Source organism: Seriola dumerili, unplaced genomic scaffold, assembly GCF_002260705.1.
Source record: "Seriola dumerili isolate Sdu_G_001 unplaced genomic scaffold, Sdu_1.0 BDQW01000052.1, whole genome shotgun sequence".
NCBI lineage: Eukaryota > Metazoa > Chordata > Actinopteri > Carangiformes > Carangidae > Seriola > Seriola dumerili.
This window is the reverse complement of record NW_019174307.1, coordinates 16,217,395-16,244,665: the sequence shown is the minus strand read 5'-3', so window position 1 is coordinate 16,244,665 and position 27,271 is coordinate 16,217,395. Positions and strand designations below refer to the sequence as shown.

At 40.7% G+C, this 27,271-nt stretch overlaps 3 protein-coding genes across 3 annotated transcripts; 1 reads left to right on the top strand and 2 right to left on the bottom strand.

Annotated features, from left to right (window-relative positions):
• Positions 1–946: 946 nt before the first annotated feature.
• On the top strand, positions 947–17,969 carry dcbld2 (discoidin, CUB and LCCL domain containing 2). The gene is made up of 15 exons (XM_022740418.1): positions 947–1,269; positions 3,435–3,659; positions 4,424–4,561; positions 9,363–9,414; positions 9,502–9,574; positions 12,491–12,624; positions 12,875–12,915; positions 13,143–13,355; positions 14,441–14,565; positions 15,080–15,227; positions 15,314–15,463; positions 15,561–15,654; positions 15,742–15,791; positions 15,890–16,024; positions 16,892–17,969. Exons 1-15 carry the CDS (start codon positions 1,167–1,169, stop codon positions 17,308–17,310), a joined length of 2,100 nt encoding a protein of 699 aa, XP_022596139.1. The 5' UTR covers positions 947–1,166; the 3' UTR covers positions 17,311–17,969.
• Positions 17,970–18,110: 141 nt separating this feature from the next.
• On the bottom strand, positions 18,111–22,701 carry LOC111218227 (cell cycle control protein 50C-like). The gene is made up of 7 exons (XM_022740420.1): positions 22,362–22,701; positions 21,972–22,088; positions 21,529–21,636; positions 20,972–21,062; positions 20,731–20,877; positions 20,413–20,625; positions 18,111–20,254 (listed from the first exon to the last, which is right to left on the bottom strand). The coding sequence occupies exons 1-7, from the start codon at positions 22,557–22,559 to the stop codon at positions 20,067–20,069; spliced, it is 1,062 nt and encodes a 353-aa protein (XP_022596141.1). The 5' UTR covers positions 22,560–22,701; the 3' UTR covers positions 18,111–20,066.
• A 411-nt stretch (positions 22,702–23,112) lies between these two features.
• Positions 23,113–26,930, bottom strand: cmss1 (cms1 ribosomal small subunit homolog (yeast)). Its single transcript, XM_022740104.1, has 10 exons — positions 26,909–26,930; positions 26,513–26,550; positions 25,278–25,349; positions 25,018–25,153; positions 24,860–24,919; positions 24,667–24,769; positions 24,515–24,575; positions 24,325–24,412; positions 24,148–24,236; positions 23,113–23,441 (listed from the first exon to the last, which is right to left on the bottom strand). The coding sequence occupies exons 1-10, from the start codon at positions 26,928–26,930 to the stop codon at positions 23,358–23,360; spliced, it is 753 nt and encodes a 250-aa protein (XP_022595825.1). The 3' UTR covers positions 23,113–23,357.
• Positions 26,931–27,271: the final 341 nt, after the last annotated feature.

Here is a 27,271-nt window from a genome sequence, read left to right as displayed (position 1 = left end):
CAATGGGTTAATCTTTTTGTAAAAATATTTGTTCATTTTCTCATATGTGTAATGCAAAACTGAATATTGCTAGGTTTTGGACAGCTGGTTGAACAAAACAAGATGACATTTTGCCCTTTGGAGAATTGTTTAAATGATTAATCAATTATAAATTATTGATTTTTTTTTTTTTTTTTTTTTACAAATGACAACCGAAATTTACATATACTGTGTTCACATTTTTAAAACTCTTCACTCAGACTCTTCACCAACATGCAGCTCAGCACAACAGCTAATCTCACATCCAGAATGCACTAAAGCAGTACCTCATATACATATAGCCTATATGTCAGGATCAACTCTGGTACCAGAACACTGACACACTGACCTATAAAAAAAGCCTTAAAAAAAACCTGACACGTCTCTGTGTCAGGCTGGGCTGTGTCTGTGGTTTGTTTTTTCTTTTTGTTTTTTTTTTAATGTAAAAGTAGCAAATTGCAATAATTTGTGTTATAAAAGTGTTATAGATAAAGTTTAAATAAAGTTACAGCCCCATAGTACTCCTATGCTGGAATAATTATACTTTACACCTGGTTTTCTCTGTATTAATTACTTTAAATAAAATGCACTGTATTTAGAAATATATACAGTATAAACTAAATTAATAACAGTCCTAAAGCAATACAAATAAAAATTTTAACTGACATTGCCCCTCTGCAAAACCAGGGGCCACAAGACTCACATGACTACTGGTTCAAATTACTGATATAAAGTAAACCTGGGGCTTTTGGGGCCCCTGAGGATCTTGGGCCACGATGCACTTGCCTGCTTCACCAATTTTGGTCGTTGGTAAACCTGGGATCATTCAGACCACTTGGGGGACTCGGGTCTCCCAGATCCAGATCGGGAGGAGGAGCCTGAGTGGAGGAAGTAGAGCTCCACAGATTGGATGTGTGTATGTGTGTGAGTGAGTGTATGTGTGTGTGTGGAGCAGTTCACTCCATAGTGAGAGTGTCGCCAACCACTGGACTGTGAAACGAGGAGTAAAAGGACATCCTCAGGAGGAACTCGCTCTCGAGAAATTGAAGATCAGTAGATTTCCTTTTTGTTTTTATTTTCCTCGGTACAGGTTGAAGCGGTGCAGCCGGTCCAGAAGCGAGCAGTATGCATTCAGACTGCAGGCTGCTATGGGCAGAGCGGTAATGGTGGGCAGGGGACCGACAGGGGCCGGGGTTCTCGTCCTGTCGATTCTCATCATTCTCACCACGGAAAGCTGTCGAGCGCAGAAAGGTTGGTGCCACCACACAGCTGCGTTTGTGACAACTGGAGGAGCCGAGTGCAGCCACAGACACATGCGGCCATGCTGGTTTAAAGTGTGAACACAGACGTTTTGGGTGTTTAGAGATAAGCTTGAGGAACGGTGTGCTGTTATTGTCAGCCAAACTTAAACCCACCTTACATGGCCGTGTGTACGTGGAGTTCCGCTTGGTTTACACCGCTTGCCGCCGCCCGTCGTTGTGTGTGTTTTTTTTGTTTTTTTTTTTTTAGTGAAAGACGGGTGTAGTTAAAACCAGGCAAACCGGTTCTGAAAAGGCTTTGATAGTGAAGGAGTAACTGCTGATCTGTGGACCAGTTGCTTGCTGAATTCACATGTGGCTTTTAAATGATTTTTTAAACATTTTAAATCGCAATCTATTTCTTATTTACCTTGTCTGATTCGCTTGGTACCTTTAAATTGCTAGATTTTTCAATGGAGTCTGGCTATAAGCTCCCTGTGTACGAGACAACAGCACATTTGTGGCCTTGTTGTCCTTCCAGGTAGCCCGGTTTCGACTTTTACCGTGGATCTAGTTCTACAACCACGTCAAACTTATAATATGTTATGATTGTTGAGGGTTTACTTAACACTATATTGTACTTAAACACGGATATTTTGTAGGTTTTTTTTTTTTTCGAGCCGGGAGCCAGCCTCAGGTGGTCAGAGATTGGGGGTAGGGGAAGCAGCTAGAGTGGGGGTATGACTGTAAACACGTGGACACAGTTTGTCATAACCTTAAATTTCACATGAGTTATAATTGTTTTTTTTTCCTTATTAATTGTCTCGTGTTATATGGATAGAAGTTAATGGTTGAATTTCTGTCTAAATTAAGTTGCGTTTTGGTTTGTTTTTGAGCATGAGGTGTAACTTCAGGAACTCCTGTTGAATACCATGCAGTTGTTCAGAAACATTTGTGAGTCAGAGTGAGGGAGGCAGTTTTGTTTTTGTCCTGTTCATCTGGATAGTGTCCACTGAGGAGCTCTTACATAACTCCAGGCCCACAGAACATACACTTAGCACCATGAAGCGTGACTGTTGAGTGTTATCTCAGAGCTCATGAGCCCACAGCATCAACAGACACCATGTCTGTGCTTTCTGACAGCTCAGAACTCAGAAAACACCAAAACAAAACTTCTTCTTCAAAAGTCTGAGGTCATGATTGTTGTAAAATTGAATTTTAGAGTCATTAAATTATCTTTAGATTTTAAGGATGTGGTCTTAAACTGCCAGAAACAAATAAAATCAGATAGCTGTTTCTTAAATTTTATGTTTTGGTCAGAATTAGTTGATGTTCTGTGCAACACCAGCCAAAAGGTTTGAATAGTTATAAAACGCAAAGCCAACCTAATGCTCAGCGCTCTGCTGAACCCAATTATTACATGGCATTCATTTGGCAGATGCTTCTATCCAAAGCAAATCACATTCCTTTTACCCCACATTCACACACAATCTGGTTCGGTGTCTTTCTCAAAGGCGCCTCAACATGCAGACGAGTGTCTCACCTCTGACCCGATGACTAAAGCTGCAGCCACCCCAGATACAGTATCTCTCATGTGCTGCACTTCAAACGCTGTTCTGCCACCTTTACACTTGCATGATGTCCTGACCTGCAGAAAGAAACCTAAACAAATCCACAAACCTAAATCCCTAAATCCCAAACCAAAGCCTTGAAAAAGATAAATGTAATTTTAGATTTGCGCTGTAACAAACAATTATTTTCTTTTTCTCTGTAAAATGTGAGAAAACACAAAACCTCAATTTCCTGACTGCTAGGAGACATCATCAGATGCCTTGTTTTGTCTGAGCAACAGTGATAAGATAAGAGATAGATATTAACCATATGATGATATACATAAAGAAGAGCAGCAAGTCTTCACATTGGAGGAGTTGAATACAGAGAACATTTAGCATTTGTGCTTAGAAATAATAAACATGATAAATAATAAATGGCATGTGTTCCAATTTATGTTACTATTATTATAACATATTATTTATTTATTTATTAGCTTACAAAAAAAGTGCTAGGGTTTTGGTTAATTAATCTTGATTTAAAAGTCTGAAATCAGCAAAACTCTTGGTTTGGATTCGTTCTTCCTGCCTCCTTTTTCCTGAAACTGTGTGTTTGTTTGCCCTGCAGGTGATGGCTGTGGCCCCAGTGTGCTTGGCCCCAGCAGTGGGACTCTGTCCTCTCTGGGTTACCCAGGGACATACCCCAACAACACAGTGTGTGAATGGGAGATCAGTGTGCCCCGTGGCAACAGGATCCACTTTCGCTTTGCTGAGCTGGACATAGAAAACAGCGACTGCCAGGTCAACTACCTCCGCCTCTACAACGGCATCGGACCCGAGAGGAGTGAAATTGGTGAGACTGACGAGTAGCCACGGAACTGGACGTGAACTGGTTTGCAGGCTGTCAGGAAAATAAAAGTCAGATTGTTGTGACAGTTGATCGTGTTTGCCGGAGGTTGTTCAAACTTTTTTGCACCATCAGACCTACAGCAGACACTGTCACTACTGCGTCTTGCAGGAGCTATAGAGCTCATTAACTCATAATAGGAAAGTGTTGATTTTGATTAAAAAAATTTAAAAAAAAGCTTAATCCATCCATTGATTCTCTGCTGATTGTCCAGTCCAGGCCACTTTAATTTGATTAATTATATCATTACAAATTATTGTTATATACTGCTGGGAAGTACTGGAAAAATGTGATATAATGATAAATAATTATTGGCCATGTAGTTCCTCCTTGTTTTCCAGTAAAACCAGAAGTTAAATTACATTCTATGTGGTTCTGAAAAGTGATTTAAAAAGTCTGTAATTTAGTGAACCTGCAGAAACCCTGACAATCATTGGATTGTGAGAAACATTTGCTGTAGTCGCTCACACCTCAGCTGCGTCATCCTGTGCCAGATTATATGGGAGAAACTCTGTTGTTGGCTCTTGTGATGTGTATCCCAGTTAGTTACACCAGCCACTACACAGGGATACTTGCTGTATTATTATTATTATCCTTATTATCCAATATAATGCATGCTGAATGGTACGTCTGTTGTTATATTTGTTAAACTAAACAGGCCTGTGTAACTAACCAGAGGCTGTATCTCCTGTGTCTGTGCTGTTTAACAGTGAAGTACTGCGGTTTGGGTCTGAAGGTTAAAGAGCCGATCGAGTCCACTGGCAACCAAGTCACTGTCCAGTTCATGAGTGGGACCCACCACACTGGACGTGGATTCTACCTGTCCTACTCCACCACTGAACACACAGGTAACAAGCTCTCAGCTCACTCACCTGACTGACTCATCTGTTGATCATCCGTATGTCCCAGCCTGCAGGGGCTTCAGCACTGATGTTTTGAGTGTGTTTTGGCCCTGGGTGTAAAAGTTGCTTTGGAGATCGTGTGTGGCTGTGTAAGTCACAGCTGTTTCATTCTGCACCACATTCTTATGTTTTTATCAGTTCTGATGTAATTAGATTGTCCTGGAAAGACCTGGCAGCTTAATCACTGTTGTCGTGTGAAAACTTTATATTCCTCCTTATGTCAGCTTTAAAGAAAAACAGCCATGTCTGCAGCTTGATCACTGTGCAGTTTTGCAGTTTTTTCCTGTGCTATGTTTGTGAGATATATATATATATATATTCTTTTTTTTCGAAGTTGAAACATGAAATTATGGAAATTGGAGCTAACAAATGTTTTGACAGCGACACTTGTCTCTCTACCATGTTGGTCATAAAACAAAATCCTGCTGGTGGTGTCATTAGAGGAAAAGTTAAATCACGGCAAACCATCCATTAGTTAGATTATATATAGATTATTCAGGTTGGACAAAACTGGCGCAGCAGTTTAGTGAGTGTGCAGCATCGCTGTCCTCAGAGCCACATCGCCGTTTGTGTGTTTTTTGAAGTGAGAGGGAAAGTGCTTCTCCTATTTGCATTGATTGCGTTATGGATCTGGTCTGATTTATTTGTTCTTGGATCCTGACTGTCCTCTCTGTGGTCTCTTTTTGGATTAGGCGTCTTTTTGAAAATGACTTCATGTACGTTGAGTTTGGCTTTCCAACCGTTCTGTCTTGTATTGGTTACAAACTTTGTTTATATAAAATGTTGTTGTATTTCCTGTTTTGTGAATATGTTTTGTTGTCAGGGCCAACATATATTATTGGATCAAAGCAGACAAATTACATTTCCCATTATCCTGTAAGCAAACAGTGTCCTCCGTTCATAAAATGAAAGCGAGAGTTAACGTTTAAGGATGACTGGAGTTGAATGGAGGACTGTGTCTTTAGTTTTGCGGTTGTGATGATACCCAAGGGCAACTAAGAGGAGTGTTTACGATGTGGTGTTTGCTCACCATTGAGTGTGCATTTAAACACACAGAGCAGATAAGGCGCTGCTCTGTGGTGAATGGTATAGTCTGATCAGCCACATATTTTTTTGCCTAAATGAGAGAACAGACAGCACTGACCAGAGAGGGGTAGCACCAGCAGGTGTGTTTATAGCTGCTGAAAAAGCTTTCGCAGTCCCTGGGCACCAGTGAATGTGTCAGTGTCTGGCCTCTGTCAGATTGCAATTTAACAGACTTCCATGTCTACAAATTCAAAATATGAACCAAGATCCAATTTATTGTTGATGTATTTGTCGTTTATTGGTTGTACGTTGGGTTTCAGTGGAGTGTGGCTGGTAAAAGATGCCAGAGAAGGGTAGAGGAGAGTGCACACAGATATTTCAGGTAGTGACAAGAGCCAGTGACAACATGAAGCCAGTGAAGAAGAGAGAGAACAAGGGGCGAGAAGAAGTGAGAGTAATTGAGAGTGAAAAGTGGTAATATTTTGTGGTTTCATTATAAAGTTTCCCCTCTGTGAGAAGCTGTCAACTATCCTCTGTTGTGATATCAGTGTGATAATTAACAAGTGTATGTGATAGACAGACTATTATGAGATAAAACAGTTTCTGTCACCCCATCCTAACACTGGTTTGTAGATATAAATGTTATAATTATTTCCTTACATAGACTTTTACGATTCATTAAAAAACCAGTGGTGACTCATCGTTTCTGTAGGATATGAAGCTAATCTGGAATGTGGTTTGTATTTACACCAAGGTATACCTAAATAATCTAATGCAGTCCAGAAAAACAGCCCTGCCATAACATTTAGCCTTTTAAGAAGGTTGTTTGGTCACACTGATGTAAATGTGTATATTCAACTATATTTATTACTGAGATCATAGTTAAAGGGGATGTTGTCCTGGACTTCATCATACGGAGAGGGGTTTCTAATCTTTCGTCCATGCCATTTACATACATGCAGTCCAGTATAACACCATCTCTAACTATAACTTCAATTCCCAAACACATAATGTATTTAACACCTGTATGACAACAAAAACAAATTATAGGTATCATGAAAGTAGACTTCATAGCAGAGCACGTAAGCTGGGTTGTATTAGACTGTGCAGGTGTACCTAATGAAGTGGACACTGAATGTATGGAAGCAGCAGTTTTTTAAACACAACGGCTACGGCCAATGAAATCACATTTTTTCTTATAGTCAGTCATTTGATTGTTTTTCTTTTTCTGAGATCAGAACCGTACATGCCGTGATGCACCCAACCACATTTTCTGAAGTGTCTAGTTGTTGAGCTAGTCGTGTTTACTTCCACCTGTCAAAAGGAAAAGGGGCACATGTGCTGTGTGGTACAATGTTTATGAAGGAATTCATTTTAAAAAAAAAATAATATCAGTAACAAAATAAAAGAAAGCTGAGTGATATGTTTACCCATGATGGTGTGCAGAATACACTGTATTTATATTTGAAATTGAGTTAATTATTCACATTCATGGTTAAATATTTTGTTAGTAGATTAAAAATCAATATGTTGTATTGCTCAGCTGATTATAATTGAAAATAAATGTTTCTCTGTTATGTTTACAAACGTTGCTGATACAACAAGATACAACAAACGAGACAGAGAGGGAGAGAGAGCGAGAGAGAGACAGAAGGCTTGAACCAAAACACATGATGATGAGCCGGTATGTTTATTCACAAACGGACTGCATTGTGTCTTCTGGTGCATCTTGTCCTGGCTAATATTTCAGTGTTTCAGCCACTCAACAATGAAGAAGACCGTTACAATCAGGCTGTGACTAAATAGTTTCATTATAGTTTAATCTGTTGATTTACTTTTTTGATTAGGAGGCAGAATGTCGGGGGCCCCGGTGGCTCACCTGGTAGAGTGCGTACCATTATGGCTTAGTCCTAACCGTAGCGACTCGGGTTCGAATCCGACCTGTGGTCTTTGCTGCGTGTCCTCCTCCCTTCTCTCTCTCACTGGATCTAGAATAAAGACATAAAAAGCCTGAAAAAAATAATAAAAGGAGGCATGTCATGCTGAATGTCAAAAAATGGTGAAAAATGGCAATTACATCACAATTTCCCTGAGATCAACGTTGATGATGATGATGCTTGTTTTGTCTGAGCAACAGACTGAAACCCAAAGAGCAGAGCAACAAATACACACATTTTAGAAAATGGAGCGGGAGAATTTTGACATTTTTGTTCTTGATAAATCACTGGACTGAATAATGAATTATGAAAGTTGCTGGCAATTAATTTTCAATCACTTGGCTAATTGATAAGTTGATTAATTGACTAAGAGTTTTTGCAAAATGAACCCTGATTCTCAGATGCGTCAATGTTTTTGTTTTAGGACCTTTACATAAATAAGCCAGTGTGTTGAAACTGGTTTGTCGGATCTGCTTTGAGTAAAGAAAACGTTAAAGAAAACACTGTTATGGCCAATTTTTGCACATGACAGTTTGATAATTGATAGTATAGATATAATTCATCTGATACAGAAATACCCACCCCTAGCTATTGTACTGTATGTGGAAGTCTATAAGGCACTTAATCAGATTCTGGTGTCTTAAAATTGACGGATTATCTCTTTAATAAGAATGTTGTTGGTAAGCACCGTGATTTCTGTTTTTGAAGGGCGAGCTTTGTTATGTGGAAAGATTTGTGTGACTTCAGATAAACGGATAATTGAAGCCACAAGAAGAGGAAAGCAGTGACGTGTGAGCAGGAGGAAAATAATTCTGTCTTGTGGTCGTCTTGGTGTAACTGAATCACACTGGGAGGCAAACAAGTCCATCAAGTCCGTCATTTCATTTTTCCACCAAAGTACTGATGCATGTTTTTTCTTTGTCATATAACCGATGGGCAGACAGTTGGTATAGCTAAGTTACACCGTCACCATGGCGACTTGTGGTGGTTGGGGGGTATTTGTCAGTTTGACTCAGAGGTTAGTTTAACAGATATTTGGAGTTTTTTTTGATAATGTGGTCAAGACTCACAGAGACTGACCGCCACCGCAGGGTTTACATACAATTCCCAGCAGCCCCCACCATCCTGTTGGACGTGTGTAGTGTGCCTCATTACTGGAACACTGAGGAACCCCCAAAACACATTTTCATGCAGAGCCACTTTGATGTGTTTGGAGTTGAGCTGTCAACAGTTTTTATAATTGAGAATTTTTTTTAAGCCAAAAAATTAATAATAATTGGTTCCAGCTTCTCAAATTTGAATAATATTTTCTCATTTTCTTCTTCTTTGATGATATTGAAGTGAATATCAATACCAATAGTGGTTTGGACTGCTGGTTGAATAAAGCAAGCAGTTTAAATATTTCCCCTTGGCACTGGGAAGATTTGATGGGTGTTTTTTTTTTCTCCGCAATTTTATAGACTAAACGATTCACTGGAATAATAAGTAAATAAAATACAGGGCTCAAATCCTTACATTTGAAAAACTGGAACCAGCAATTAATCTATGCCTGAAACAATTACTGTTTTACCAAAATTGATGCCATGAAGTTTTGTCCAGCTTTGCTTTTCTCCTGTTTTATATATAAACAGAATGTCTTTTTGGTTTTTCGCAATTTTTTTTTTTTTTTTGACAGTTGTTATTTTACCAGAGAGAGAAACAGGGAAGAAGCGGCAGTGACGGGTGATGAGTTAGCTGGAACAGGCAGAGAAACCAGTTCTGACGATGTTTGTTTGCCTTTGCAGATCTAATCACCTGCCTGGACAAAGGAACTGATTTCCCCCAGGCAGAGTTCAGGTAAATAACGTTTGCTTTGTGCAGATATTTGTGCAGTGATCAAGCTGTCAGATATTCATTGTGTGTGTTCTCTCTCTCTCTGCCCAGTAAATACTGTCCAGCAGGCTGCCTGACATCTACTGAGGAGATTTCTGGAACTATACCAAATGGATACAGAGAGGTGAGTGCATACAGTACACATGTGCATGCACTGCAGTCGTTTTCTTTTTGTTGGTATTCGCTATCTTCAGCATCACATTTCCAGGTGAGTCATGGTGCCCACTGGTCCCCTGCTGTTTGGTCACAACCCCCAGCAAAACCGCACACAACCCACCACATCATCGACGTTTGCTTACTCACATCTTTTGTCTCATTACTGTGCTGCAGGTTTGTGTATCTTCCAGCTTGATTCAGTAAGGGCCTCCTTTTATTCCTTGTGTAAACGGGCCCCCGCTCTGTGGTATGCGAGTCCTGGGCTGATGACCTCACAGCACCCCCGCTGTGCGTGAGGTCATGGGTGCCGAGTCTCTGGCTGATGACCTCATGTTCAGAGCTTGAGGTTTTTGTGGAAGGAGGGAGGGAAGGAGGGGTGTTGCTGGCTGATGGAAGACAAAGGGGGGGGGGGGGGGGTTGTCGGGGTGTGCTTCAGGGAGTGAGGCGCCCCACAGGAACAGAGGAGGGGCAGGGTCAGCGGGTGAAAGGGAGGTGAGATAATAGTTTGGCCGAAAATAATAACCCTCTAATCCAGTCCAGCTGCAAGAGGGTGCAGAGCAGAGCTGTGTGCTGAGTGTGTGTTCTGTAGAGGCTGGAGAGAGTGAGTGTGAGTGAGAAGTTGGAGAAAATGTCTGTGCGTGCATGTCGGTATTTTTTTTTTTTTTTTTTCCTTTTGTGTATGTAAGCATGTGATTCATTCATGCTTGTGTTTTGGGGGTGTGTTCGTGTGTCACTAGGCTGTAATATTATGGTGATTATGGAAGCCTGATAAACTAATATGCATACTTGAGTCTGTATCACACAGGGATCAGCTGCCCCACCCAGACCAGATTCTGCAGCTTTTCTTCATTCTCTCTCAGTATCTTTTACTGTGATCCATGTGCTGGTTTTGATATTTCCACATCCCACTTATCATATCTGTGTGTGTGTGTGTGTGTGTGTGTGTGTGTGTGTGTGTGTGTGTGTGGTTTCCTCTGTTGGAGTCAGGGTGCGGCGGTTTGGAGCAGTGCACCGTGTTTGTGTTAGTGGTTTGGTATGGCTTGCGTTAGGATGTGGTGTGTGTTTTTGGGAAGTTTAAGAGTCACAGGGCAAGTGTTGATTGCATGTGGCAGCATTCGACTGCCGTGCATGTGTGCGAGAGTGTGTGTGAATACATGTGTACATGTGTGTATATATGCTTTTCCCACAATCTTGTCGGCTGCGAATTCCAGTGTGCGCCTTTTCCAGTAATAAAATTCCACCTCACTCAAGCAGCTGTTCATGGGAAGGAGCTTGTGGCCAGAGAGGATTCAGGTTTTGTCCTTTTCCCAGTGATGTGGCAGCAGGTTTGGACAGGAATGCAGCCGGCAGTGAATCATTACCAATGCCACTTGGTGTTCTCTCTACAGAGAGGTGACTTCATGCTGACTCATCGGCCTTTATCTGCCTCAGTCTGAAGGTTAAGAGCTGACAGTACTGTTCTCTCTCACTTATCTGCAAACGGCCCCAGTTTGCAGCGGTACCAAACGGTACCATTTACTTGAAGGACAGGTTCAATCAGCCTGGGCCACAGTCAGCTGCCTATATGAACAGTGAAACAGTTTTTGCTTGTTGTAATCGCATCCCTTGCTAATGTGCTCCAAATGTAAGTGATGGAGAGATTCTGCAGTCCTCCTCTTGTGTAAAAATTTATTGATAAGTTGAAGCGAATATGATGCTACAACCATTTGAGTTAGAAGAATCAAATGGATATTTTCCAAAGTCTTAGTCTTTTTAGAACAATACAACCCCATTTTCTGGTTCTTTGTCTACCACTGCGGCTCATCAGGGAAATACAAAGAAGGAATTCTACAATAAAAAAGACAGTGACTTTCTGTTTTGACTCAGACTGCTGAAGTCTCATAAGTTCTTCATCTTGATTTCGTCACTTACTATGAAAGCACATTAGGAAGGGACCGGGAGGAATGATTACACCAACTACATCCTGTTCAATCTTCATATGGACACCTGACTATTGTTTTAAAGGCCAATTCATACCTTCCCCATCCACATGTCTGCCCATTTCCTCACTCCGCCCAAAATCTGTGACTGTATGCTTCGCAAGTGCGCCATCTGTGCATGCTCCAAATAACAAAATGGATTCTTGTTTTGAAGAGAGGTTGTGATTCGGCACATTTATATGATTCTTCTTATACACATATGCTATTATATCTGCAATAAGCTAATAATATATTTATTTTTTTTAAAAGACAACCAAGAGTGTCTGTTTTTGTTCAAATCCGGCTCATTAAGTACAAAAAATTTTATAAAATCCAAGATGACCATTAAGAAATCCTTATCATTGATTTACAACATTGACTAAGACACCACCCACAAGCCTCGTGGCTGCTATAACGTGTTCAGTATTCATTCAGGCTGCAAAAACAAACCCTGGCAGCAAGTGTCAATATTAGGACTTGTGATGGGAATTTCTTGCAACGTTGCTGATTTTAAAACAAAGTCATGCAGCCAACTTCCTGACGAGTCTGATAAGATAAAATGTGTGTGTGGGCTAACTCAAGAAAAACTTCAGTTAGCTTTATCTTCTAATCGTTTTGAAGCGGCTACAGCTCATACTGCAGCAGACAAATAACCAGACAACTCTCTTGTTTTTTTTGGTGATCTCCCTTTCTACATTTGTAGATCTGTTTTCCAACATCCAACCAAACATCAGTCACACAAGTGAATTACAAAGAGCAACTCAGTGATTGTGTTGTTTTGTTTCAAATGAAGCCTTTCCTTTTGATCTGTTATCCGTTTAATTTGCCTAATCTTCACAGGCCATCAGATACAGATGGTAAACTATGTTGTGTTAACCAGAGTAAGTTACATAAACAGAATCTCTGTGTAATCTTTCCCTCTGCAGTCCTCTCCCCTGTGTGTGGCAGCCGTCCATGCAGGTGTGGTGTCCAACGCTGTGGGAGGGAGGATCAGCGTGGTCAGCAGCAAAGGCATCCCTCATTATGAGAGCACACTGGCTAACAATGTCACTTCCACTGGGTAAGATCGTTAGTCGCTACAGCTCACACATCCTGCCTCTCACTCTGTTCTTCATGCACTGGTACTTTGCTCCTGCTGTTTCATCACATGTACGTTGAATGAACTTTAACTGTATCAGTGTTTATTTTAAATTTAATAGAATGCGAGTTTTATCAATAAAACAAAAACAGATCAAAGTCATGTTACAAAATGTGTTTGAATTTTTATGCACTGTGTGTCTGATCCTCTAATCCTGCACTTCTCTTCTCAGAGGAACTTTGTCAAACAGCCTCTTCACCTTCAGGACCAATGGTGAGTTTTTATTATAAAGCCCCATTATGAGGTATAATAGTTTTGTAAATGTTTGCATCTGGACTTCTGTGTCCAGGCCATTAGCAGGGTCTCTCATCCTTTATCTAAATGAAACTGTGGAATTACAAGCACTTAAAATAAGTCCTATTAAGACCTCCTAAATCTCTTTCAGTTTCCCAAACATTTTGTATTGTTATTAATGATGGTGACGGTCTCTGTGCTTGCAGGCTGCTATGGGACGCTGGGATTAGAGTCTGGTGGTGTTGCAGACACTCAGCTCTCTGCTTCATCTGTGTGGGAGTGGAACATCTTTGGTCAGCACAGCGAGTGGGTGCCATCGGGGGCTCGCCTTAAAAAGGCAGGGCTGCCCTGGGCGCCTTCTCAGAGTGACCAGCAGCAGTGGCTGCAGATCGATCTCAAGAGGGAGAAGAGGATCACAGGTACACAACAACATGAACACAATCACAAAGATACCTTTTATGTAAAACTACACACTCACTGATAGTACTATACACATAACCATTACCTTTAATTCAACTGTAAGACAGGAATAAGGCACTCCAGCGAACAAAAAACTCCCTCAGGTTTTACTATACACTTTGTTCCAGACTTAAATATCAAGTGTGTGTTCTGGAGACAAAAAGCTAAAAGAAAACAATTTAATGTGACTGAGAAGTTAGAGAAATCCTCTGTGATGAAGGCACAGGTCTTTAGTCATGTTCGTAGAACTGCTCTGTGAATGGCAGAGTGGGTTTGTCCACCACTTTGGTCCAGACTAAAATATCTCAACAACGAATAGATGGATTGCTTTGAAGTTTTGTGCAAAAAAAAAAAAAAAAAAAAAATTCTACTGACCATGACTGTGACTGTGTGACTGTTACTCAAAAGCAAGCAGTGACTTGCGATTTTGGACACAGTTGTCACTTTGCATCATCACTGACGGGGTCACACAACAGTAATTTTCACTTCTATAAAATGCGACACGTTACATTGTCTGATTTTTAGCCACAGATGCTACTTTTTGTTCCACTGTGTGATGTTCGGGAGCACTATATAGTGCATACATTTCTTTAATTTAACTGGGATGTCTCATACATAAATTATCTTTTTTTTTTTCTTTTTTTTTTACCTGACCTGAGACCTGAGATTTATGCCAAAATGCTAGTGCAAGATGGGAATGGCATGGTTACATAAGAACACACATCACTTATTTCCAACAGTCACATATAGCATGACAGAATAAGACCTGATACACATGGGAGATGAAATTTGGCTTTTTAAAACAATTAGATTCCTGATTAAACATATTTTTTAAATGTGATGTTTGAGGATGTTTTATATGAAAGCAGCATTTTCCAAATGAAGATTTACACACTCAGTCTCATCTCAGTCAAGTAAAGTGGTTTACCGTGAATACAGTGCACTTTACAGTAAGTAGGAAGTAATACTGGACGCAGCCTCACAGTCTTGTTTAAGCTTTCAGTCGAGTCAGCTGTACATTATCATCTTGTCTCTGTCCAACCAGGCATCGCCACCACAGGCTCTATCCTGAGAGAGTATCAGTACTATGTTTCAGCATACCGGGTCCTGTACAGTAATGATGGCCAGCAGTGGTACAACTACAGGGAAACAAATTCTACACAAGACAAGGTAATACAATCACAAAATCAATAGACCATGCTTCCTCAACAATTACATCATTGGCTTTTATGCTTTTTTTTTTTCTTCAAATTAGTGCAAATGGACAAAAATGTCACTTTAGAAGGCTGCAGGGACACATAGTTGGATTGTGTCCATAGCAACTGGTATTGACTCAGAGATGTTTATGGCAGGAAATAAGAGAAGTCAGTGGTTTGAGTTAAGTGCTGTGGTAGACAAGTCAGGACACTTGGGCATTAATAATGAATGGATATGGATTTAGTGGCCGGATAGTAAGGCTGGAACTGCTGTCTACGAGCTGCTCTCTGCTGGGATTCTCACAAGCTCTTATTGTGTGGAGGAAAGTAGTTATTAGCTCGCCAAGTTGGAGACTAATCGGCTTATGGCTTATAGTGTAATTGTTCACAGTCCAGTCTGAAACAAGAATTGCTCTGATGAACTTTCTTATAAAATACTACTACTGGCCCGCAGTTGGGTTTTAATCTCTGGCTCCTTTTTATGGTAGATTTTCCAAGGCAATATCAACTACCTGCACGAGGTGAGGAATAACTTCATTCCTCCAATCGAGGCCCGGTTTGTGAGAATAAATCCCACATTATGGCACCAGAGAATCGCGCTCAAGTTGGAGCTGCTTGGCTGCCAAATTCCTGCAGGTAAGCAAAGTTGGTTGAAGAGCAGATAAACAAATATATGTTCCCAGAACCTCAGATGTAAGTTTGTTTGTTTGTTTTTTGGACAGCGAGGCGGAGGACAGAGCCGAATCCGAGGATGATACCCCCTTCTCGTCATACTCCACCCCCTGCGGGTACAAAACGCCCGCCTCACCTTGGCCAAACTACACACACCCCAGACATAAGAAACACCACTATGCCTCCCCACACCAATAAAGGTGCGTCAGACTTTCAGTGAAAAGAAAAAAAAGGCTTGTTTGATCCTTAATAGAGGCAATTGTCATCTGGTGTTTACTGTAGTATCTTTGCTCTTAGATGTGGCCCTGGCAGCAGTCCTGGTTCCCGTGTTGGTCATGGTTCTGACTGCTCTCATCTTGACTGTGGTTTGTGCTTGGCACTGGAGGAACAGGTATGTGTTGTTCTCGTTATCCAAATAAAAAAAACCTGAAAACTCTTGTTTTTTTCCTCCATTAACTTTGTTTTCCTCTGTTGACAGGAAAAAGAGCTCTGAAGGAACATACGATCTTCCTCACTGGGATCGCACAGGTACGTCATCACTCTGCATTATAGGCTCTTAGCTGTGCATGTGCTTCGTGAGAGTTTGCTGGTGCAACTCTGTGCATCTCATTGTGCTTCTGCTGTAGACTGGTGGAAGAGCATGAAGCAGCTGCTGCCGTCCAAGATGGTGGAGACCGAGGATTCAGTTCGGTACAGCAGCAGTGAGGTGGGCCGGATAACGGGGAGAGGTGCTGTACCAAGACTACATGCTGAGCCTGCAGGTAAACACTCACCGTTCAACATGGTGACTACTGGAGTAACTGTTCTTAATAAAAGCAGCTTGTTTTTGTGTTTCGTGAGAGATGTTTTCAATGTGTCTGTGTCGGGTGCTCACGGCTATTAAAGGCACCCTGTGGAGTGTTAAAAGCAGTTTTAATTACGTTCAGTGTTGGTCACCAAAAAGCAATCTGTGTGTCCTTACAGCACAACGTAAAAGCTGAGTGCATTTCTTATCTCCTGAAACACTGTAAAACCTTTATTTTTGAGTGTTGTGAAACGTTTATTTCAGCAGTTCTGTCTTTAAAAGGACATTACAGCCACCAACCGTTGTATACAGAACTGTGTGGAAATGAGGAATGTCCTACAACTGTTCTTGTTTGACATGGCTAGTCTTTGAGGTAAACACCAGTAATATTGGCTAAGATGTTAGATGACTTAAAGATGCACAGAGGAGTTTTCTTGTAAACAAGGAAAACTTGTTTACAGTCAGCATTTCTTACCGAAACACACTGTGTGTATTTTCAGAGTCTAACAGAAGTGTTGACTGTATTTCCTCAAAACATCCATAGACAAGTTGTTGTACATTGTTCACATCCATATCTACTGCTACAACTTGCAGTCATTTTCTTTTCGTTTGGATTTGTTGGCACATGGCAACACCTACTCTCACCAACTGTTGATGAGTGGAATAGACTGAAACTGGCAGCTGGAATATGTATCATGTCACCTGCATGCAGTGCACACCTCGTGCACATGCACAATACAACTTAACAGGAAGCCACAGCCTTGGTTGCTGACTGTGTGGACACCACGTATAAACAGTAAGATATCCCTGGTTATTAATATAATTTAATATGCTGTCTCTGCAGAATATGCCCAGCCGCTAGTGAGCGGTGTTACAACATTAGGTCCACGATCAACTTTTAAACCAGATGAGGGGCCTGACCCAGGATACTCAGATCCGGACCTGTACGACGCCCCCATCTCACCAGACGTGTACCACGCCTACGCAGAACCCCTGCCAGCTTCGGGATCTGAATATGCTACACCCATTGTGGTTGACATGGGTTGCCACCCATCGGGGGGCTCCTCTTTGAACCAGCCCTCCACTGTGTGTAGCTTCATGGGCGCCGGACCCGCCTCCCTGCTCACACGAACAGACAGTGGCCAGTCAGGGAGGTTGGCGTACGATACACCGAAGAATGCCACTGGACAGGTCACACCTACTGAGGATCTGACTTATCAGGTGCCTCAGAGTTGCTCTCAGAAACCAGCAGGACAGAGCTGAAGGGGGATGCACATTGCCTTAATCACTGCTCAGCGCAACCCACTGGACAAAGATAGAGAGGGTTGTTAAAGGATGAGGAGGTGTGAACCTGTGAGCCCTGGAGCCTGGGCTTGAGTCTTGAATGAACACTACCTTAGCTTTAGATTCATCTGGAGATGTCTGTATTGCCTAATTGTTTCTGCATGGCCACAATCTGCTTGTGTAGTGCCATTACAGTCCTATCACTGAAACCACAAAGATGAATGTGTTTGTGCCTGGTGTGAGCGTCGGAGGGATGAAAAGGAGAAAGCTGACTACTATTTGCTAAAAGACTTTGTCCCTGTTCTGTGATTCTTAGTAGTTCTTGCATTCTGTGAAACTGTGATTTCCATGATTCCCTTTATTATTCTGTTACATACTAAACCAGGATCGACTGACATGTGCTTCATGATATACTTTCATCAAATCTAATGGTTCTCTATGAATTGCATGTTGCATTAAGTAGTCCACAGTCATGGTCAAACAATTCTTCCTTTCTAGAGAAACTCTAGTTTTCATGGTACGTTTTGTCTTACTTTTTTTTTTTTTTAAAGCATGACTTGAAATTGTGTATAATTCTAGTAATTCCATTAATGCAAACCTGTTAAAACTCTCAAGTGATTTACTGATATTTATTTTTATTTCACATCCTGCTGATAAGGAGAGACTCTTATTAAAAAAAAATAAATAAATAATACCCCATCACTACCCGTACTGACGACAGATCAGAAATTTGTGGTTACACTGTTGTAGACGCCTTACTGACAATGACTGTCGGTGCATTTTTTTTTTTTTTTTTTCTTAAACTTGTCAGAGATGTTGTATGTTAACCTGAAGAGGCCGATTGGGAGAATCAAATCCAACATACTCCCCAAAGCGAAAATACTTTTTTGTAGTATTGGAGACCAAATGTTGCCTTTTCTATGTTTATGCAATGTTGATTCACAGCAGATTCGACTTTCACAACCTGTGCCAACATCGCAAGTTTAGCCAAGTAAACATTAAAGCAGTCTTAACGTAGGAACAAGCATTTTTAAATACCTAGTTAGAGGATGTTCCAGAGAAAAGGTACAGAGAGATGAGATAGATGGGTAAATCTGTTACAGCTGATAATTCTCCCTTGTGTTTGTTTATTTGTGCATCATGGTGACTGTCTCGTGTTGAAATGGGTGTTTGATCTGTCCTAATCCATTTGGGTGTGACTTGTTCCTTCCTTGTAACTATGTGCATCAACATCTGTATGTGTGCTAAGCTGATTCCATAATTCAGTCCTGTGTGTTTTTTGTTTTACGGACTGGTGATGATGTGGCTTATAGCTGTAGTAGGATGTGTTCAGCCATTGTCTGTAGCACCAGTAGACTGCATTCCTCTCCTGTCCACCTGTGGTACTGACCTGACCAAACACAACGTGGCAGGAGTGTAGGTAGAAAAAAATGGAACAAGCTGCTTTATACCTTTTACAGAGCAGCAGCCGCCCCCCGACCCTGAGGGAAGGTGTTGTTCACACAGCTGTGCCACCAGTCGTGCTTTGATTATGCTCAATAACCAAGGCGATCAATATGCAGAGTTTTGGTGCTCCCTGGTCACAGAGGGGTTGTGTTTATGTGGCTCTCACTGATTGTATATAGAGAAATAAAGAGTTTTTAAAAGAAAATGTTTTATTCAAATCTTCAGCTGTCATCAAAACAGACTCCACAATTACACTGCAAATACAGTTAAATAAACCTTTTTTTCCCCCTTGATCAACAATGGCCATACTTACACAAAAAAAGATCTAAACTGCATCATTGTTTTGGTTTATAAAATCATTGTTCTGTGATAGTTTGGTTTATGTATGAATATCTGATTAAATTACATTCCCATCAGCTTCAGTTGTAGTTTGCGTTGAGTGCTAATTAGCATATTTAGCATGCCAACACACTAAAGTGAGACGGTGAACATGGTAAACATACCTGCAAAGCCGCATGTTTGCTTTGCCACTTTGAGCATTTAGCTCAAAGCTCCACTGTGCTCTCACAGAGCTGCTAGCATGGCTGCAGTCTAAAAACAAGCATTTCTTTAAGCACCTATTGTACCATGTAACACTGACATAGATGCAATATTAGCTGCACTCGCTAACCTTCATGCTTAAACCTTAATTAAAAACCTTTATTCAGTATTAGGAAGTAGCGTTACAGGGTTTGTCTAATGGCTGGTGCCCACTCTACATCACACTAATTAAAGTGTAGCTTTTCCACTTTGCCATAATGACATGAAATGCAGCTTTAACACCACAGTGACTGGAGTTTACTAATTCTTAATATAATAATTATAATAAGTATATAATAATCATCTTAATAAATATTAACAGTGCATGAACAAAATGGTGTGTGTTACAAAAAATTCAAAAGTTCATCAAGTAAAAAGGCACCCAGCTTTCACAAGTGGTTGTTCCGAACAACATCATCACAACAAAAGCCGTCACACATGTGGATCATTTAGCTGATTGGGAAAGTCATTTCCAGATGTCAAACTAAATTCTTCATTGGTTTTCCTGCAAATGCTGTTATGGTATTGCACCAAATTAACATTCTTTTTTAAAACCATTCTTATCCTTCATTTGCTCACATCAGTGCTCTTGTCATTTAGGATTTGATGTCTGTTTAAAGCAGCTCCTAAGCAGCACAACAATTATCAATTTTCAGCTGCTTGTGAGTTTTCTTTTTCACTCCTCAGCGTCCCAGTGCACCTCTTACCCTTCATTCCTCCATGTTCTTGCCATTCTTTCCGAACTTACACCAGACCACCGTGAGGATGACAGCTATCAGTAGGATCAGGCTGCTGGTTACTAGGTAAGCAATGGGCAGGAAATGGTTCTGACCTCCAAACCAGGTCAGCGTCGTCAGCACCACTTCCTTCCTACCTTGGAAGTACTGCACAGGGAAGTCTGGAAAGGCAAAGGTCAAGGCCAAAAATAGGTGATCACAAAGGGATGCTCAATGGAAAATAGCTGGCTCGTAGTCTTAAAATAGTCCCCAAGACAAAGGAAACAGGTGCACACAATAGGACCACATAAAGCCATCCCTGACAGCAGCGAAAGGATACTGTAGGATATGTCGATGCTGTAACTCCCGGCTGGAAGCCCCTGAATGAAGGGCTCGTTGGCTCGGTGCAAAACCCCATAGAGCTTCTTGAAGTTGGGGAAGGCTGCCTCCCTCATCCATATGATCAGGTCATCATTGATGAAGCCGTTGTTGGTCGGGTCGATGGGATCAAGCTCATACACTGGCTTGTGCCAGTACAGTGGCTTTGCTGTGCCTGAGGAGTAAAATCAGACTCGTTGAAGGAGATCTGACATACTTGGAGAACTGACCAGAAACTGAAATACAGATTGAGTTTGACCAAATTTACATCTCTATTTACCATCAAACACTTGAGCCAGTGACAAGTTGTCCATCCTGGGGTTGCGAAATTTGACATTTTTGTCGGTGTACCAGGTGATGCCTCTCCGTAACAAAGGAACCCGAAATTTATTTTGATTGGATTCATGATAGGTCAGAGTGAAGGAGTCTGGGAGAACAGAAGCGAGTTAACGGTGCAGTGAGAGGAAAGGTGGAGGAGGGATACGACAATTGATGGCATGTGTGTAAGCAATGGCGTTTACCATTGAAGATACTATTGGCCACAGCGCCACAGGGAGCAATGGGCAATCCATTCTGGTCTCTTGTAAACGGCTCACAATATGAACTGGGATTCTAGTGAGGGAACAAGGTTAATGAAGAAACCCAGGAAGATTATTTAACAATTCGAAATAAGCAAGAAAGCAGTGGTGGGATGTAGCTAAGTGTTTAAGTACAGGTTTATGTTACTTAAGTATTCCAACAACAGGCTTTACAAGCAAAACATATGAATATGATTTTTTATTATAAATTAAACAGTATTCATGCACTTTGAGCAAGACTTTGAATGGAGGACTTTAACTTGTAAAAGGGTGTTTTTTTTACATTGTAGTCTTGCTGCTTTAGCTGAAGTAAATGATTTGACCGCTACTGCACCAAAGGCAAACAAAGCAGCATATGAACAATTTCCATTTCAAACTAGCTTTCTGTCTAGAGACAAAAACGATTTTTGATGCAATAATTTATGTCAACTAAATCTAACATTAAGTGAAGTGTTAACAATGTTATTGTGGTGAATTAACAGGCAATGTTGTGGAGCTACCTTCAAGTTTTTCTTCCTGCCAACCATCTGTCCATCATCTCTGGAGTCCATGTATCTACGGAGGTTCTGATGAAAGTTTTTCAGGCCATAATAGAAAAAGACGTCTCCCTGGAACAGCACCAGGATACAGATCATCAGCATAGGAGTGCAAACAGAAATGCTTAATTGTGCCTTTGATTCACTGTAGTCCCTATGTATATTAGAGTATATTATAATTATATATTTGAGTGAAGTTAATTCATCACCATGGTAGTTTCAGAACATAATCTCAATTGAAGGCCAATTTAAAAGCTTTTTCAAAGCATTCAACCATGCTTCAACAGCTGAGCAAACTCCATCCACTTATGAGGACCTGGTGATGCAGGTGAACACTTGTGCATAAAGCTTGTACACTGGTCCTTCAGTAAGATTGGATATGATTGTCAAACTTAAAGGTTAATTACCTTGAATGGTCTCTCAATAGAAAACACCACTTTGCAGCTGCAGCTCTCTCCTGCGTTGCTCACATTTTTACGCTTTTCAAAACATATATTACAGTTCGAAGCATCTGTGTAGTCCAGCTGAAAAGAAAGGAGATTATGATGTTAATTGTAAACTGTGAGCAAGTTGTTCCTGTTTACCTAATTCGAAACCTAACCCTGGACCTTTCATCTCCGTGTCACTCCTTTTTATTGCACACAAGGGCATTTGGTCTCTTCCTCTCTCTGCCTCTCTTACACACATATAATGTGTGTAAGTGTAAGTGTATTTTAATATGTGTATTTTAATATAATATTTACACATATATGAAAAAAACTACTTTACAAGTTGGAACAATTTGCACAAAAACTCACCTTTATTTCCTGTGTGCTCTGTACCATGAGAAGCAGCCATACTCCCAGCAGCATGCATATCAAAGCCATAAAGTAGAAGAAAGGCAGCACAGTGTTAGCTGTCAGCATGGGAGACCACGCAGGTAGCCTCTGCTGTTTGAAAGCTGAGTTGTCTGGCCTCCGGGCCAAGGGCCCAGACTTGCCCTTCACTCTTCCCATGAGAGGGACCTTCGGTTGTGGACAGGAGAGGAACTTGCTGCACAGCGAAAGAGCCAAAAACTGTGTATGAGAAGGCACAGCTATCTTCTCTTCCTGTTCTTTATTTCAGCGATATCTCCGTGTGCACACACACACACACACTCAACTCTGCTTGCTAAGAGATTTTCCCAGCAGGCATTGCAGGGCGGGGGAGACCGTTGTGGCCTGTTACTTATTAACCACAATCTTCTACTAACTACCTCTTTCTGTTTTCTGTTACTTCCATATTGTTTTGTGTGATAACTTTTTGCTCTTCTTTGCTTCTTCCTTCCTACAAACCCACAGGTTTCTGTTTATTTACATCAAAATGACTAAGTAGAGTATTTTATATCTTTATTGTAATTTGCTGAGGGATATAATATGTTGGTTCTTGGCCTTTGTGCTGCTTTAAAACGCTTTATCAAAAGGATGTTACGATAAATGGGGCTTCCTAGTGGGCAAGTAAACACATGATCTCACTTTGGCAGTAGGAGGGACTTCCCAAGGTCAAGAGTAAACAAACAGAAGGATGCCGTTTCATTCTGAGTCCATTTATTCAATCCATCACACTGAGACATTGTGTTGGACAACAAGAGTGAACAAACAGCACCACACATTTGACACGGCCTCTGAAAATAGTAAAAGCACAGCACAGGTTTCACGCCGACACAAAGGGAAAACAAACAGGATGAGGCCGCTCGGCATGTTGTCGGGACCATCAGTACATCGCCTTAAACATCAGGTCTTCATGTGGATTATCAGCAGGTTTACAACATACACTTAAAAGAGTCCAATTTTGACTTTGTCGTCTTTACAGCCATTCAAGATACCGTTCTCCAGCAGCTTCATAAAGTCCAGTTTGATCTGAAAGAGACAGTCATACATGATGTGTAACATACAGTCGCTAGGAAGAAAACTTGAAGATCCTCTCCAGTCATGTTTTAAGGCATATAAAATACTCTGCTTTGAATAAAGTTCAGTTACCTTGTTAAATCACACCTTCTCTGTAATTGAAAAATTGAGAGTCTATGAATATGCAAATGTTTTTTATTTTAAAAGTTCAACCTCTGAACACAAGATGTCTCCTCCTACACAGATTAAAAAAACAATAGTCAGTGTCTCTACACCTGCATGTAGCTCTGCAACTAAAAACTATTTTCATTCTTGATTAATCATTTAATCAATAAAATGTCAATCACAATTTCCTAGCACACAAGGTTACATCTTCCCATAGGTTCTTTTGTCCAATTTACAATCCACAATCCATTAATTTTCAGCCAAGCAACTAATAACTGACTAATCGTTTCATCTTTACTTGTATGTACATGCCTTAAACTCAGTTTTAAAAGGTGAGCACAATTAAACTTTTCCCCTTCGGCAGATGTGAAAACAAACCTGCAGATATTCTGCACAGTAAAGGTCAAACATATACGTATGGTAATACTAATAAAAACACATTTTTAAGTGTAGGAAGACTTTAAATATATTTAGATACTGTCAAATACTTCATAAAAGTTGTGTGATTTGTTTGGTCATTATGTTTTCAGTCCAGCAGGGGGCAGTAGCTCACCTCAGGAATGTCTACCATCCTTCTGAGCTTCTGGTCCCTCCAGTTCCAGTCCAGAACCACGTACTTCAGTGCCTGCAAGTTCAAACCCTCTAGGAAAAAAAATAAAAAGAATTTCCACAGATTAGGAAAGCTTTAAAGCTTTGAAGTTAAACAGTGAGACTATCCTGCCACACTTACCTTTTTCAATAAGAGCACTGATCCTGCCCGGAGTCCCCACTCCAATGTGGGTGACACCTTTCTGCAACAGCTTCACCTGCTCCTCTATCTGTAACGATTGAAAGACACACTCAAAGAGAACTGTTCTGATGAAACTAGTTATTGCATACAAGCCACACGCATCATGGTGACTAACTGTCCTCTAGATTACCTTGATGTGTTTCGCAAATAGCTTTACTGCTTTGGCTTCACCCTTGAACGTGGTCAACTGCCTGAGAGTGACAAGAACAAACAGCTCTCATGTAAGTCTAATTAAGAAGTTGTAACATACAAAATTTAACAAACACCACTGGTATCACTTACTTGATGAGCTCGATGGTTCGGAGAGCAGAGCTACAGACGATGAGCAGAACCACCGAACTCTTTCCTGTATGCTGCTTTTGAATCTTTGCCCACTTGGGACAAACTAAAGGGAACAGGAAAAAGAAACACACGTGTTTAGGAGCAACGAATGATAAGAGGATTCATTCAAACTAAGTCAAGAAACATCACTCACCCTGTTTCAGATAAGAGGAGAGGCTGTGCGTCAGGTCATTACTGGACAGGAAACAGGAGTCTGGAAGAGGCAGGGGGGCAGACGGTGACCTTGGTGAATCAACAGATCAGCAGATATTGACTGAACTTTCAAGTTAAAGGGGAGCTGCCCTGACTCACCCTGCAATTTCAGCTCCTCCTGCTCGATCACAGAGCGCTTGTCTGAGAAGTACTGTGTGACCAGGTTCTGCAGGTCAGCCGGACTGCCCGGTTTTGGTTCAGAGGTGGCCAAGACCTCTGTAATTGTCTTCTTTTTCTGAAAAACAAAATATATTGATGTACCATTCAGAGACAAAGCCCAGTGACTGCCGTTGCTTTGAGCAACAGTACAAGCAATAATTCTTGTCTCTCTCTGCAACAGCAGGTGTCGCCACACTCACCTTCCTCTTTTTTTTGGGTTTAGTTGACTTTTCATCCTCAGTCTCTTTCTTTTGAGCAGTTACACACTCGGTCTGTGAAAAGAGAACAGGCAGAACACACAATTCAGGCAAAGTACTTATATATTACAAATATAAATCAGTGTTTCAATGCATTTTAATTCTCAGAGGTACAAATTTTATTTCCACATAATACATTAGATGTATATCAAATCTCTTAATTCATTCTATCATATATTGTATTACAAAGCATACAAAATCCATCAAGATGCCACACCAAATGATTCACCACAAAAACACACACAATTCAAATGCATGACATTCATATATTTAACACCAGTTCATTTTCCTATCCTTCATGTTGCACAAAATTATAAAGTAGTTTTTGGCATTCTTAATTTGATGCATTTTCTGAAATGTGTTCAATCGAACATCATAACTCCTGTTTATTTCAGTAGTGGTTTGAAAAAAATATGTTTTCTGAATAAAAGTATAATTGAGACACCGTAGAACCTTTTTCCATCTGATGTCAAATAAATTAGTAAATGAAAAAGCTTCAAACTGCAAGTGAGATATGTCTCAGTAAATCAGTGTCTGAGCCTGTTGTTCATTTGTGGGCAGTGTTTTGAGAAACTACTTTACACTGGTAGAAGCTGAGCTACAGCAAAGCTATCCTAGGCAGCAATGTAGTTAAAGTAACTAGACCTACTTAGAAAAAGTAGTTCAAACTAACAAATTATAAAATTGACAATGTACATGTGATACGAAATTATAACAAAATATAATACAAAGAAGTCACAAGATACCACTCTGTTGAGTTTATTGCAAAAAGTGGCTACTTGTTCACAGGTCATACATACAATACTCCACTATTTATGTGAAAGTGCAAGGAATGTCAGCTTTGGTTTTGTATACAATAACTGCTTAAGTATGGCCTTTGTGATTCTTCCTCAGGCTGAGATTTGGGAGGTTTAGCTATGATGGTATTGTCGCTGTGTGAGCACTGAGCACCCGCCCTTGGCTTTTGCACATGCACTACACAAACGTCAAGCATGTGGTTGCGACCACATTGATGACTGCAGGTGTGTTGCCTGGGCATGTTTTTTACACCGTTTGGGGATGGTCAAAGTGAATTCAATTACAGTAGAGATGCAATGTTAAAATACAAATAAAAAACAGTAGGTACTGTAAATAGACAACAAAAGCCTACTGGATAAGCAGGTACGACATAGAAATACCTGTTCACTCTTTTTCTTCTTGGCTTTAACTGTTTTCTCTGTTATCCTCTTCCTCTTCTCTGGTTTAGTCTCCGTCTTTGTTTTTTCTGTTGGCTGTTTCTCTTGTTCTGTCTCCTCCTCTGACTCACATGCATCTGGAAAATAAGAGAAAAAAGAGGGAGAAATGTCCTTCATGTATCTGGATTTATGGGGTTAACTTGCAACTGGGAGTAGTGCAAGATGAGGAAACTGTCAAGATGAGGCAACTCAGAGCAAAGAATATATTTTCTATCAGCCGAAATCAGATTTTCCTATGAACAGACATGCCTAGCCATGATGCCATCTTGGAAACAGACACTTCTCATGAAATACAAACTTATGGCATAAGAATCTGTTTCCACAGTTTAACCCCTGTACCAGAGGTTTGGCATTTGTACATTACGCCTCAGACTGTTTCTCCAGTACACATTTCGATCAGTACAGAAAAGCAGAAACACACAAACGCAACTTGAGATAACAACAATGAAGCAGACCTCAAACAAAGCATCTGGTTATATTTAGCCTCTCTGTTGCTACCACTTCTCAGTGCATACCTCTTGTCTCATGCTATGATGTCATGCTCAGACCCCTTGGTATATCCGCATGCTTGTTCAAAATATTTTAGCTTTGAAAACAGATGCCAGAAAGAACTCTGCAGCTTTTATTGCAGTGTCCTTGCTGGATATGCACTTTTAAATTACTGGTACTTTTACTTTGTAGTGCTTCCTGTGAATCCTCAAT